The sequence below is a fragment of the Drosophila subpulchrella genome, chromosome 2L (assembly GCF_014743375.2).
Source record: "Drosophila subpulchrella strain 33 F10 #4 breed RU33 chromosome 2L, RU_Dsub_v1.1 Primary Assembly, whole genome shotgun sequence".
NCBI lineage: Eukaryota > Metazoa > Arthropoda > Insecta > Diptera > Drosophilidae > Drosophila > Drosophila subpulchrella.
In genome coordinates, this window is record NC_050610.1 from 7,789,737 (window position 1) to 7,804,014 (window position 14,278).

At 39.1% G+C, this 14,278-nt stretch overlaps 2 protein-coding genes across 4 annotated transcripts; one reads left to right on the forward strand and one right to left on the reverse strand.

The window, feature by feature from the left end:
* The first annotated feature begins 511 nt into the window (after window positions 1–511).
* Window positions 512–3,083, forward strand: LOC119546830 (probable serine/threonine-protein kinase yakA). 2 transcript variants are annotated; one of them, XM_037853420.1, is made up of 2 exons: window positions 512–849; window positions 911–3,083. In XM_037853420.1, the coding sequence occupies exon 2, from the start codon at window positions 986–988 to the stop codon at window positions 3,068–3,070; it is 2,085 nt and encodes a 694-aa protein (XP_037709348.1). In that variant the 5' UTR covers window positions 512–849; window positions 911–985; the 3' UTR covers window positions 3,071–3,083. The 2 variants fall into 2 exon arrangements, with proteins under 2 accessions (XP_037709348.1, XP_037709350.1); XM_037853422.1 differs by having other exon boundaries at window positions 531–633.
* Window positions 3,084–4,124: 1,041 nt separating this feature from the next.
* LOC119547058 lies at window positions 4,125–13,375 on the reverse strand. Of its 2 annotated transcripts, none has more exons than XM_037853739.1 (5): window positions 13,248–13,375; window positions 8,197–8,551; window positions 6,285–6,466; window positions 5,480–5,673; window positions 4,125–4,879 (listed from the first exon to the last, which is right to left on the reverse strand). In XM_037853739.1, the coding sequence occupies exons 2-5, from the start codon at window positions 8,465–8,467 to the stop codon at window positions 4,708–4,710; spliced, it is 819 nt and encodes a 272-aa protein (XP_037709667.1). In that variant the 5' UTR covers window positions 8,468–8,551; window positions 13,248–13,375; the 3' UTR covers window positions 4,125–4,707. The 2 variants fall into 2 exon arrangements, with proteins under 2 accessions (XP_037709667.1, XP_037709666.1); XM_037853738.1 differs by having other exon boundaries at window positions 4,125–4,903.
* Between the last annotated feature and the right edge of the window lie 903 nt (window positions 13,376–14,278).

Sequence of the window (14,278 nt, forward strand, 5' to 3'; positions counted from 1 at the left end):
TCAATGCCTATCGATTGATCCAAAAAAAATTTGCCACGCCTACCCTAACGCCCACAATGCTTAAATCTGTCTTCCGCCGGTAGGTGGCGCATTTAAATCTCGCTTTGCTGCTTGCATATCTCCATTTCCCTTTGGTCCCTTTAGCTGAGTAACGGGTATCTGATAGTCGAGGTACTCGACTATAGCGTTCTTCCTTGTTATTTTATGTTAAAGTTAAATGGTTTAAGAAAATCCTAGTCAACTTTTAGGAATCTTTATTGGAATAGCTCGTGTGTCTTTATGATATACTGATATACATGTGGGAGTGATATTACGAGAATCACCCTAACAATCCCGATCTAGACAACGAGAACGACGAGCAGTAACACACATTCCAGAAGAAGACCACCCAAAAGAAGTAGAGGACGAGAACAACGACGATAAGACGATAACGACGAGTAGAGGGCAGTATTTGACGAGGTCTGATCCAAAGAAGACGTGCTTATGTGAAAAGCAAAACGACGCGACGACGGTCTTAATTATACCCACATTGTGACATAGCATATTTAATCATTTAAATAAATACTTAAAATTATATACTTTAAAAATAATAAAAACCCCACATACATGATCTTGATAATGACATATCATATAGTAAGCAAGTAGATAACCCCTGTCAAATATTTCGTTCTCAAAAGTTCTTGCGCCTGGAATTTAAACTAATGGATTTGTAGTTTTATAAAGCTTTTGGCACCTCAAAAACTTGTTGTCCATCCGAAAGTTTTGCCCGAGGTTCAGTGAACTGAAGTGCGCCTTATGAATGAGAGTGGCAGACAAGTGAACGCTTTTGTTGCGACTCCACAAACAAAAGTGCAAATTGTTTTCCAGTGAAACCTGCGACGCACCCATGTAAAATGTTATTTTTTGGCAGGCAAACATCGGTGTTTTGTGACCCGCAACGAGTTAGTTGCGTTTTTGAGCGCGTTGTTGGCAGTCGAAAATTGAAATGGAGCTGCCAGGAGTCCTTGTTTTGGTTCTGGGCATCGTCATCCCATTGGGATGCCTGGGAGCTGTACACGATGAGCTGCCCCAGTGCGGCCTGCACGGTGTCTACAGGCAGCGCCAGAGTCTCGTGGAATCGCCCAACTATCCGGACAACTATCCGGTGAACACCTGCTGGGACTATGTGGTGCGATCCCCCTACCGCTGCCCCACCAAGTTTCACATCCAGTTTCTGGACTTTAAGCTGGAGATCTCGGAGAACTGCAGTCGGGATTACTTGGCCATTGGCTTGGACAACGATGGCGATGACATGGACGTGTTGTGCGGTCAGGTGCTGGGAATCAAGAAGTATCACACTCCCGATGGAGTACTGCGATTGCGATTCCTAAGCGATGATTCTCCTTGGACGACGAACGGTGGCTTTCGCCTTCTCATCACTCGCTTGGCCTGCGAAAGGGAGGACTTGGTGGCCAGGGGTCTGGATGAGGATGAAGAGGATGTGGACGGGGACACGGTGCAGGTGATTTCCAAGTCACCTCCCAAGAAGTTGCACCACCATCACCACCTGCAACAGCAATCTCCGCAGCAGCAGCAGCAGGAGTCAAGTTTTAACTATACGCAGGCAAATCGCTTGGGTTTCGACTTGGGCTTGTCACCTGGTGTGGGTTATCCTGCAGGATTTTATCCACCACCAGCGGGATTATACCCCCAACCTGCGCCACCTTGTGCACCCCACCAACATCAGCAACTTTTGCAGCAGCAGCAGGAACAGCAGCGATTCTTGCAGCACCAGCAACATCAGCAATTTCTGCAGCAGCAACAGCTCCTGCAGCAGCAGCAACTTCCACAGCAGCAACAGCAACTGCAACAGCAGTTCCTTCAGCAACAACAACTGCAACAACAACAGCAGATCCTGCAGCAGCAGCAGTTCCCGCAGCAACTTCAGCTCCCTCAGCAGCAGCAGCAGGAGTTGCCCCTGATCTCTGACCAATATCAGACCACATCCTTTCAACCGCATGCCGTAACGCTCAAGGATTACGATTCCCAAACCTTACAGCAGTTTGGAGGTCAGTTGGATCTCTGCTGCGCCAGCAGCTTCAATCAGAACCACTTCTATCTCTCCAGTCCCGGATTTCCCAGAACAGTCCTGAATTACCTGCTGCCCAATCAGCAAAGAGATTGTGTTTTCTACATAGAAAAGAGCTCACCAAATGTCTGCCGTTTGAGGATACAGTTTAAATTCTTTGATTTTGGACACAATTCAGGAGGTTCAATTGGAGGCTCTTTTGGCGGGGGATTTGGAGGAGTTTCTGGAGGGTTGAGCGGTGGAGGATTCAGTGGCGGAGATTTTAGAGGCCAGCAAAACTGCAATGGTGACTTCCTGGAACTGGATGGTCAGCGATACTGCGGCTGTCGCTCGGGATATGTGCACAAATCGCACTGGGATCAGGGTCGCAAGGCGCTGCGCATGCGCATTGGACAGTCGAGCAGTACCACCTCCAATGGGTTCCTGCTGGAGATATTCCAGGATCAGGACTCGGATGGCTGTCGACAAGATGCAAACTCTGGCTTTGGATTGGGCCTGCAACAGCAACAGCAGCCACAGCAACCTCAAAGGGGCTTGGGCTTGTGGCCCCAAGTGGGCTTACAGCCTCAATTGGGCTTGCCCCCACAAACACCGCAATTGTGGCCTGGATATCCTGGCTATGTCAGTGGTTATCCTTTGCCCTTCACGGCTACTCCTTACCGAACGGCCAGAAGGATATCCTATGCCCGTGGAATTGATGCCCAGCAGCCTTCCCGAGTGGTGGAAACGAACTCTACTCGCAAGGAATTTTACTACTTCGATGGCGACGAGGCCTTTGCCCGTTCCGCTCTGGAGGATGAGGATGAGGCCTCTTTAGGGGTCACAACCCAATCACAATCCCTATCAAAAACCGAATCTCCAGTGGTCACAAAAGCCTTTGAGCAGAGCAGCTGCTCCTTTGATTACATGGAGGTCCTTAAACTTTCCGTCGACACTCTCTGGTTAACGAAACCCCTGTGTTTTTCACCTCTGAGAAGCTGGTTCCCTAACATTTTTGGTTAGCTGGGAAATAAATGGCATACCATTTTATGTAGCTGAAAATTTTTTAATTGTGTAAAAGATTTCTAATCCAATAAAAATAACTAGAGAATTTAATAAGCTGTTAAACACTTTTAATTGGATTACTCTATTCATAAAAACTTAATTACAGAAAGTTATATCACTAAAAATGGGTCTATGGGCTTTAATGGATAGAGACAACATTTTATTTCAATCTTCAGATGACCTTTTTCTTGGAACGAGGGATTCTTGATAAGATTATTACTTGTTACATGGCAATGATTTCTAAGTTTTCTCAGCATTAATCTGCGATCTTAACTCGTCGGCATCCGTATTTCGCAAATTGTGTTGACGTCATAGCGAATGTATGAAATAAATATGATAAAGTATGGGCCTTTTCACTCCGCTTAGTCATCGGTTAAGGGTCTACACACTCGGTGGTCATTACCAGTCTGAGGCACGAGTACCCCCACGTCAGCCCCACCTAAGCCCCACCTTCACCCACTCCTAATCCACCCATTCCCATTCCCAGTACGTTGTCATCCACAGATAGAGATGCTTTCCAAATAGATAACCACGTCGCCACATTGTTGACTCAACAAACACTGAGCAATAGTTGCCCGAGAATCTCAGCTCCATTCAATCTCAATGTCAGGGTTTTCGCACTTCCGAAGGTGTTGGTTCGTCTACAATCGCAGTTCTTTTGTGGGATACACAAAGACTTGGATTTGTAGTGGAAATGGGAGCTCAAGGTATTTGAGATCTGCCTAGGAAAGGTTCTAGAAAGGGCTCTTTGCTACTTGTCTTCAATTGTTAAGTAAATATAATAAATTTTTATATGGTGTCTTCCAATGCGAAGTTCCATATTTTATATAGGACAGTTAAAATATTTAAGTTTTTGGAAGATTAGTTAAATTATAGTGTTAGCCAAAAACGCTACTTTATTAGAAATGATATACCAGCCCTTAACGTCAATTGAAAAACGCTTGATCACCATTCAATTGCACAAGAATAATCGTATTTTATAAGTTTATTTGAAATATATATACTTCCCGACTTTACATTAGAGATAGTTTGATTTCGTAAGTAGATAATACAATTATATTAATACACTTTAATATTCTCGTATATACACATTGATATAGCATTAAGTTTTGCGGTTCCATTTATTATTTTATAATACTAGCGTAATGGACCGAGAGACGTTACGAGACTTTTAAGTGATATGGCAACGTTTTTGCAATTTCATGGATTAGCACACGCAACGACCACATCAAAAATTAACAAGGGGAGCTACTAGAACTTTTGTTTAATTAGTTAGTTAGTATATACAAAACATTGAGAGTTATAAAAGTTTTAATTGCCTACAATTAGAATTAGGGTTGTGCCGAGGGATTTGTAACCCTACGAGATAACGAATTATTTTTAGATTAGTTCGTTTAGTTTGGGTAGTTTGTAGTTAGTTAGTTAGTTAGGCTAATTGTTAGTGCTTGTTGTTCTCCAGGTTGGCGCTCGACTTTGTCAGCAATGTACAATTGATGCTTGGTATACATATGTGTCTGTCAGTGTCCTGTGTCTGGTGTCTGGTTTTTGGTTTCTGTTTTTTTTCCTGTACCGTCTATATCCCATGTCCTTCCTGCTTAACCCAGGAATCTTATATTGGTGAAGACCGCCTTGGCAGGACGCTTGCGATTGCAGAAATTAACCGTCTTGCTGTGGTTGCCCTTACGATTCTCGTGCAGATTGACCAGCAGCTTAAATATATCCTCCTTACTTGGTGTGCAGGCATAACGCAATTCCGGTTCATAGTTGCTGTTGATAGAATTCATGTAAGAACTGATAATGGTAATGGTTATGTAGTTAGCAAAATCGTTCACGTTTCGGCTATCAGTAATCAGTAATCAATAATCGATCTCTCTGTGGGCGGTTGGGGATTCTGGGTGTCTGCCATTTGGGCCTAAAGAGACTCTGATAAATGCATTACAGTAAGTTGTTCAAGTTCAATAGACTATTGTGGGTGGAGGCTTGGAAGCTCCTGAAATTGCCATCATTGCTTTGCATTCTTTTTTTTGTATTATTTCAAGGGACATGCTTTGATCTAAGGAAATGTGCTTAAATTGAATTTACCAGATTTTGGCTTTAAAGAATTTTATCTTTTCTCTTTTTATAATATACATACTTTAAAAGCAGACCCTTTTATCATGAAGTATTTTTGCTAAATTCCACTTTCAAATATTTTGGCAATTTGAGGATTTCCGATTAAAATGAAGAAAATAAGGGATTTATTTCTGCGTTAAGACTACTGACAACATTTACTAACTACAAATGATAATTGGGGGGAACTCTTTACAGTGCTTTGAGGAATTTGGAAAGGTGTGTGGGTTTAATATGCTGGTATAAAAAGCAACCTACCCGCGGTTCTTGTTGTGGCGCTTCCACGGATACCTGCGATAATACCGCGAACGCTTGGGTTTGCTCTGGCCCAAAACCAAGTCCTGAACGGCATTCTCCAGGTCGGCGTAGTCCTCGGCTCCGGCGGAAGGAATCACGGCCTCCGGCTCTTCTTCCTCCACGTAAACCAGCGGCAAAGTTTCCAATGAGGGATCCTGAGCGATAGTAATACACAAAGAAAAATGTTAAGCTGATCAATACATATTCGAAAAATAGAATTAACAGTTACTTAAATATAAATACTCTTATTAAAATAATAGATAGAAATTATTTTACTATATATCTATTCAAGGCTTGTGGAGAATTATGGCCTTTTATAATTAGATAGTTTTATAATTATTTAAATAAAATAAAAAAAATAATCTTAGTAAAAAAATTATCTCTTTTCAATATATAATATATATATATAATTTTTTCTTTTAAAATAATATTTTTTAATTTAATAAAATAAATAAAGAAAAAAATTGTTATTTTTTTTACCAAAGAAATTACTCAAAGAAAACGTAGAGGTATCTGAAATTCCAATGCGTAATGTCATTCTAAAAGTTTAAAATTTTTTATATTCAATTTTTGTACTCATTTTTTTTCTTTTAAAAATGATTTGATAAACTTATAAAAATGGTAACCCGACTAAAACTATTTTAAAATGTAAAGTCCCAAGTTTTTTTGGTTTTTATTTTAACATTTTAGTGTTCAATATAGTTTTTCTGTGTAAGTCGCGGCATTTACCATGAAATTTTATCTTTTCTCTCTGTCTCCCACTCACCTCTAGCATTTTCATGAGCAAAGCGGATTTGTCCACCAGTTCCTGCTCGGCCCGCAAATCCTCCTCCATCTTCTTGAGCACCTCGAACTTGCTGGCCAGCTCGAGTTCGTTGTACACCGCATCGGCGTAGTCGGGGCCCGGAGGAACCAGAGCCAATCCGAGCTCCTGGGCGCGGAGTAATTCTGCCGTGAAATGAGCAAGCCAAAGTTCTTATTTGCGATTTGAATGTTTATTCAAGCTGCCGCTAATCCGACCACAACCACGCCATTCCTATTTCCATTTCCAACCGCCCGCCACCATTTAAATCCCAGTCCCCTGCTCCTGGCCATCGGAAACTTCCGCCGCTTGATATTTGAAAGTTTGAATAGTTTGTTTGTCTGTCTGCCGGGCGGTTGGGAGGAGTCCTCAACATGTTTTCCCCCGGCACGGCTGTCGTTTCAATGAACTGGCGGAAATTGACTGGCGGCAATGAGTTTATGGCCACAGAATAACGCCCTTAGCGCCTTCCCCACTTTTCGACCATGTCCGTCAGTCAAGTCAGCAGTCACAGCAACTCCTTGACTGCCTTTTGTCGCATTTGGCATCCAGTCTGCCCATCACTGTCCGCCGGGAGCCTTTTGATGGTTTCGCAGACAGACTCCCCTGAACCCACGCGATTCAAAAGCTAAAGTAGTCAAAGGTTTTAAAATAGAGGTTTCTGATGCAGAAATAAAACATTTGAGTGGGAACATTTCAAGATTAAAATTAAGATTTTAAATTACATCTGACTTTGTTATAACAAAACCTGAGTCAATTAGGTAATAATTTTTATAATACCTTTAATATATTACATTAAGCTGCCAGTCACACCTTTAAGGAATGGTTGTTAAAATTTTCCCAACTTAATAAATCAATAGTTGTAAAATTTCCAATCCATTTAATCATGTATCAAATCACTCGGAAAACAAGTTCGGTTATCGAAAATTCGATATGACATTTTATTGCGGGTTAGGAAACGGGAGGTAGGTGTTCGTAACGCAAAACGCAAACGTCGAATCAAATTCGTCAACAAGTTTGAAAACCTATCCCCGCTCACTTTGGTGGGCGTGTTAAGTGCTCTGCACAAAAACACACATTCCACATTCCATATTGTTCGAGGACAACAATTTGAGGCACTTGAAAAATTGTGCACTGACCGAAAATGTTCAGCGACCGGTCACCATGGCCATTATAGATGGTGGGCGGTGGTTATGGCTAAGTGCACGCCATGTGCCACCCTAAACCCTTGGTCCACCCCTTTCGAAGGGGTCGCCTAAAAGTCGGCAACCCGAAATTCGGCTGGCAAGTGAGATAACCACGCCATGTTCAAGGGATTCACGGAAATCTACCTATTAGGCACATTTAAGCTGGAATTATTAGATAACCATTTTAATGTTTTCTTGTGTAACAGCAATAAAAAGATAACACACACGAAGTTAAACATTCGAGCTGTTTAGCATTTATAGCCCCTGAAACATCGATTTTAAAATATTAAACAAATACCAGTCATAAAAAATATGCCCCTTAAGAATATATATATTATATTCAATAGATCCTAGTTACACCCAGGGTTTAAAATGAACTATATTGTAGTGCTATTTAAATGGCCTAACAATGCAGCTGTTAAGCTTTTAATTCGAATAAGAATAAGCTGATGCTTGAAAAGAATAAATGAGGAAATAATATATACAATACACCTTGTAAATAAGATTACTTTCTTACAGTCTAAGAAAAGGGTATAAGCCGAAGTAGACAACAAGTTCATTGAAATGGTCTTGGGATGCAGCAGTTATTCTTGGAATTCGAAAGGGGATTAGCTGGAAGGTCTACCCGGGGCCATGTCGAGACCAAGTCAATTGCAAGAAATGCGGTAATAGGGATGTTTATGACTCACCATCTCCGGGATCGTAAACAGCTCGCTCCTGGGCCTCCTGGACGTCCAAGGAAGGGGCTTCTTGGCGAACGGGTCCGCCACCGACTGCGACTCCGAAAATGGGCAGTTGCAGGCGATGTGGCCCGGATGCAACGCCCTGGTGGTCACCCATGTGGGCTCCTCCTCCATGCGGCGTGCTCTGGGAGGAGGCTAGGAAGCCGGCGACGTGACGTGTCCCGCTGCCCAGGATCGTGGTTGCCAGGATGCAGAACGCTAGGATGTCGGGCTTCATGGCGGTGTCACTGTTTGTACAACCTCTCCGGATGTGCTCGGGATTAATGCGCGGGTCGTTGTCGAGGTGGATGCTGGGGTGTCTCTGCAAGGCAAAAGTGGAGATGTATGTACACGCGGGTAATTACCATCACTACCACTGGTAAAGGACGGATCCATCCATCCATCCCCCATCCGTCCCATTATCCCGGTCATGTGGGCGGCCCTTTGTGTTTAAGCAAACAATGCGCATATCAACACGCAAACAACCAAGAAACCCCCACCAAAAAAAAAAAAACGAAGACCGCGGAGAAGACTGAAAAAATGGGTTGTGGGTGCGAAACGTCAGAAGGCGTCTCTTAGATAACTTGGCGGCTGATTCTTGGGCTTTTGTTTTGCGTTGCTGCTTAATCTTACTTTTCGCGGGGAACTGTGGGGCAAGTAGTCTTCAACTTTGGAAACATTTATTTATTTTTTTAATGGTTGTTTTGGAAAAATTCGCGAACCGAAACGATTAAAACTTTTAAAATAAAAATGAAAATTTAGAAGAATTGCTCAAATTTGTATTTTAAAACAAAAAAGTTTTATGATAAAACATTACATTTACTCTCTTATTTTGATTATAACAGATCAGAAGTAACACTTATTCAATGGCTCTTAATATAAACATACAAAATGAAAATAAAATGTCTTACATACTATGGAAAAAATTATTATAGCACAGTACTTCTTTGCCAAAATCTATTACAATATCACACTTCTATTAAAGTCTTAAAAGCCTCGCATAAGACGTATCTTTTAGTTTTGTCGACTGACTAATTATGTTTCAATACATTCTTTATTTTAAATTTCATAGATTTATGAAAGTACTACTTAATCGGTTAATTTTAAATGCCATCTAAAAAACCACTTTAAGAAAGTAGTTTTATGAGATGGTATATTAAATATACTTCTTGAACAAAGTTGAATCCTCGCATTTATTTTTAAAGTTTCCAGGCCGATTTTCTTAAAAAAAAACGACATGTTTCTTTAAATATTTTCTTCACTGTATTCTTGTGTTCTTGTGCTTTTATTAATATTATTTTTATCCCAGGTACTGCAGTGAAGTTCACTGTGTGGCCTTTCGCGTTTCATTTAATTAAGTATGGGACGTCGCTGACGTGGGCGAGTGGGCTTAACTCTTTCGCAGCGTATTTTCAGGCTATTAGCCGAGACCCTTGGTTGTTTGGGATCTGGAAAACCCTTCTCTATTGCAATTTTTACGTTTAAAAACAACCGCTTGACGAGCAATATGAATGAGTTGCTTGGAAATTTTGGCACTTGCGGTCTTGCTGGTTGAGATGTCTAGGATCAGCTTAATTTGTCAGATAAAGCAAATACAAATTATGTTTGCCTTTCCAAATTTAGACAAAGCAGTTTAAAGATTCTCATAAAAAAATCAAAAATTAAATTATTCTAAATTAAAGGCTTTTTGTATTTATAAAATTTCTAATTTTCGATGGCCAGTTTTTGTCTTTAGAATTGGTAAACAGTAGGCTTTTAACTGAAAAATGTATGGCTTAATTCAGCTAAAATTTGTATTTAAATTTAAAACTAATTGAATAAAGAGAAAAGGATTTTAGACGTTTAGCAAATAAGTAAGATATTTTGAAAAGAACTGCAGCTTTTTTTTGAGAAAATGTTGTGTGCTATAATCATTTATTAAAAAAGTTTTTTAGTGAAGGTTCAATAGCAAACTTTCTTTACAATTTCTTTCCTGCCTCAAATGTAAATATATTTATATTGTCTGAATTGGTTAATTAAGCGTACAAACCTGGCAAAAAAATCAACTCGGTCACGCCCAATTGAAAAAAAGAAGGCTAAACAACCTTTGCTTGGCACAGTTCATTAAAATGTCTGCAGAAAGAGAACTTTTCTGTTGACAATTTCCTTTTCTCATTTTCCGGCACGTTTTGATCGAGTTTGATTGAAAATTTTCAACTCAACTGGGAGGCTAACAATTTCGACGAAATATTTGCAAATAAATTTTCGTCGCTAATGAATTTGAAAGTTATTATTTTTAAATTTTTTTACTTCGGTGCCATTTTTTGTTTTCTGTTAATTTGCAAAATAAACTGCATTTTGCTTGGGGCATTTCCTGTAGAAAACTTTTTCAATTACACCGCTTCCATTGGCACTTGGCATTTTGAAGAAGCGAAACTTGTCCAAAGTTGTTGAGGAGGGAACGAATTAGAGGCAAACAAAGCAAACACGAATCGTTGTCAAAATGCTTTAATTAACTTGTTGACACAGTGTCAAAAAGGGGACCGAACCAGAAAAAATGTTACCCTGGCTGGCGATGTCCCCAAGGTAAAATGAAATTAATTTGGCGGTGCGGGGAACTTCCTGACTCTATATATACGTATGTGAGTCCATTTTTACCTGTCGGCCCATTTCTTTTTGTATACGTTTCTTTTTTGCAATAACCGCACGGCTAATTGCTGAATTGAGTTGAAGTGTAAGTGAAATGGGTCCGAACCCAAAGGAATATAGGCCTTGGTCCTCCACTATTTCCACCTACGTGCCACATGACAGGTGTAGTGCAAGAACTGCTTAATTACGGCTAAGAATGTGGAAAACACAGCTGAAAAAAGGGAGTTGGACAAGTGCATCTGACATTTGTCGCCGGATTCCTTCCAATTAGACACGGTCTACTTGTGTAATATTCTTTCAGGGAACATTACATAATTTCAGGACTTATTGAATGTGGCCAGCTGGGGCACTTCTTGAAATTTGCACACAAAAGAACCAAACTCACACTCTATTTTCGGGGGTTACGCAAAGTGTTGCAGTAGAATGAGCAGACCAGACGTCAATGATTGTAACTAAATATGGAGAAAGGAGTGTTTTACTTGAATGTTGAATAAATGTCTTCAAGACTGTGGGGAAAATTCATATTTTATGTTGATTTAAAATAAAAAAATAATAAATAATCAATATGTTCTTTTATTGAATACTAGTCTCATTTAAGTGAAGTCCGCTGTGCTTTTATTCTAAGTTTCGTGTGCATATATATGCTCGAAATGTTAATTACACGGTTACATGGAACCCCTTTCATTGCACTTTATTTTAAGTCTTAGAAACCAATGCTAGACAATGTCCGTTACTTTAATTTATATGTGAGTTGAAATAATATAGATTTTGCTATTTTCAATAACGCTCAATGATGGCACTCCTGGCTCTTCTCTGCCAAGATATGAGGCCATCAATATAGAAAATTGAGTACTCCAAGTCAACTTTAATAAAAGCGTACCCTTCTGTCCTTAATTTAATACCCGATGATACTTTAAGAAAAAAATAAAACACACCGACATCTGTAACTAAGGTCTCAGGATGAAACCCAGTGGGAAGCTGAATTGTTCTGACATGAAAATAGGTTTGGAATGAAAAGCACTCGATTTATTTATTTCTTTAATATTACTGTATGATTGCCAGGAATTTTTGCACGTGGAACTTAAGGGGTTTGAAATTGAGAACGGGGTCGGGACAACAATTGGTCGACAACACTCTCCGCAAATATTGATGCTTTTTTCTATTTGTTTCTCAAAGATTTTATTTATTTACTTTTTTTACGCTTGACATTTATATTTGGCCTTGGTGGGAATTCCTTCAAGTTATTGGCATAGATAAAATATTTATGAACTGCTTTTCTTAAAATATTTTCAAGACAACTTTTGTTTCAATAAATTCAAACCTGCCAGTTGATTTCATTGTTGTACTAAGCGAATGAATGATAAATGGTTTTGTTTGTTTGTTTTTAGTGCTTCCCTAAGCTTTCTTTACGCCTCAAATGGAATTGTTACCACGGAATTTTAAATTGTGTTGGAAATGCATACAATTTTAAGACAAAATCATTTCTTCTCTACGTAATTTTGTGGCAATCCAAGATAATTATATTCATATAATTAGATCTATTCTTTAAGGTACAGATAAAATAATTCAAAAACATTTTTTCTTTCCTTTGTTCCTTATTCCTTTTGAACTATAAGTAGGTTTTAATAAAAAGAGAACTTAGTAATATAAGGGATTCTTAAATATGTTACGTGTGTTTTTTATCATATTGTTCATGTTGCGCACAGAATTATTTTTAGAATGTTGCGTATTTTTTGATTGTCTTTAAAGTTTTTACTAGGTTTATTATGTTAAATATAAAATTTATATCTTCGCAAAGAGATGAGATGCAAAGATGCAAACCAAAAACATTCAAAACAGTTTTTTTAAAGAAATTTTAAGGTTATCGAGTAAGCCACCAAAGAATACAATTAAATTATATGGTATATATGTTCTAATAATGTTAAAGTATAATACCCAAATATAACTAAGAAAGACAAATTGAGAACATTTCTTTGAAAAAATAAATTTAATATCGGTAGTGTAAAACAAATTCCGAGTTTGCCTTTGGAGAAAATCAGATCAAAATATCATAGGAAAATAAATAAAAAGGAACATAAAAATTTGTATTGCTTAGCGAAGCATTTTAAATTTTCTACGCTTTTTAGGAGAAAATGCACAAAACAGTTCAAAATAGTTAGTTCCATTGTCCTTTTCTGAGTGTTAAATATCATAATAGCACGTATTTTGACTTCCATTGACGACACTGAAATTGATGACGAAAGCGACGGCATTTCTAAGATTTCGCGTCACGATTTTGTATCCTTTTCCGTGAACTGCTGGCTCAAATTAAACATAACACAACGTTTTTTACGGAACCTTTCGAAGAGTTTTCATGGAATTGAAATTCGAAACACACCGTTTGCACTCACTTTAAAATATTTTTGTGGGAACCGTTCGAATTACTGAACCAGAATATGTTGTGACTGTCAACTGTTGCTCGTACTACTTGTTGAACACTGCGTGGTCGACTCGCGTAGCCGCCTCCTTTTATAAGGCCGGAACCGAAGTTAAACGCAATTCGCCATCGCCGACCGATGACGAGTGTGTCGTTTTCAAAGAGCCGATGTCGAGGCGCCAAAAAATTGCGTAAAAGCTTCGACAAGCTTTCACTGGCCACTCCTCCCTTCATAGAATTGGGGTTTTATCAATGAAATATTTTCGGGACATTTAAAAACTTTAGCGCCTGCTCCGACGATATTGGCGAATGAATAATGTCACAGGCCATCATTTAGCAGGGCCAAGATATGCGCCGCTAAGTAGGCAACAAGTCGCGAAAAGGCGTCACGAGCTTACCACCAAAAGGCAAGGTGATAAATAATCCGAAAAGTTGGGGGCGGGGAGCCCTTGTTGACAGTACAGTTTACGGAATATGCATACCGGACGCGTCATTTGATTCTTGGAATCTCGTCATTTCGTGGGTGTTTCCTGACCCCAAAGGAACTGACATGCATAAAGCTGCGGAAATCCCAGCAGTGTAATTGTAAAGCGTTATACGGAACTGACTAGAATTCAAAGAATGTTGTACAAACATCACACTTTCCAGAACATTTGCATTACCATATCAATGGGTTTTGAATTACACCATGTCTCTATTTATAGATTGATGATGGTTATGATAGGACTGTTAGACATAGTTAATAATTTTAGTTGGGCTTGTTTATTTGGGTCACGGTGATAACAACTACAAATGGCACAGTTGTGATAACAAAAACAAGGAATTAAAGTTCTAGGATAAAATTTTTACTGGAAATATACCAATTATTTTAAAACTTCTGTTACTATTAGTAAGTAATTAATTAACTTGTTGAAAAATAACCCACCACAATTTTTTTTTGTTAATTTAAAATTAATTGGATCCCTAAAAATGTATTTAATTTAAATTTTATTTTTATATTATTAT

What these genes read in the sequence shown, in the direction of transcription:
- LOC119547058 (XM_037853738.1), bottom strand. Translation starts at nt 8,467, where the DNA reads ATGAAGCCCGACATCCTAGCGTTCTGCATCCTGGCAACCACGATCCTG. An exon ending in TGCTCATGAAAATGCTAGAG is followed by an intron (nt 5,674 to 6,284) that starts GTGAGTGGGAGA and finishes ACTATCGCTCAG; the next exon opens with GATCCCTCATTGGAAACTTT. An exon ending in CGCCACAACAAGAACCGCGG is followed by an intron (nt 4,904 to 5,479) that starts GTAGGTTGCTTT and finishes TACCATTATCAG; the next exon opens with TTCTTACATGAATTCTATCA.
- LOC119546830 (XM_037853420.1), top strand. Translation starts at nt 986, where the DNA reads ATGGAGCTGCCAGGAGTCCTTGTTTTGGTTCTGGGCATCGTCATCCCA.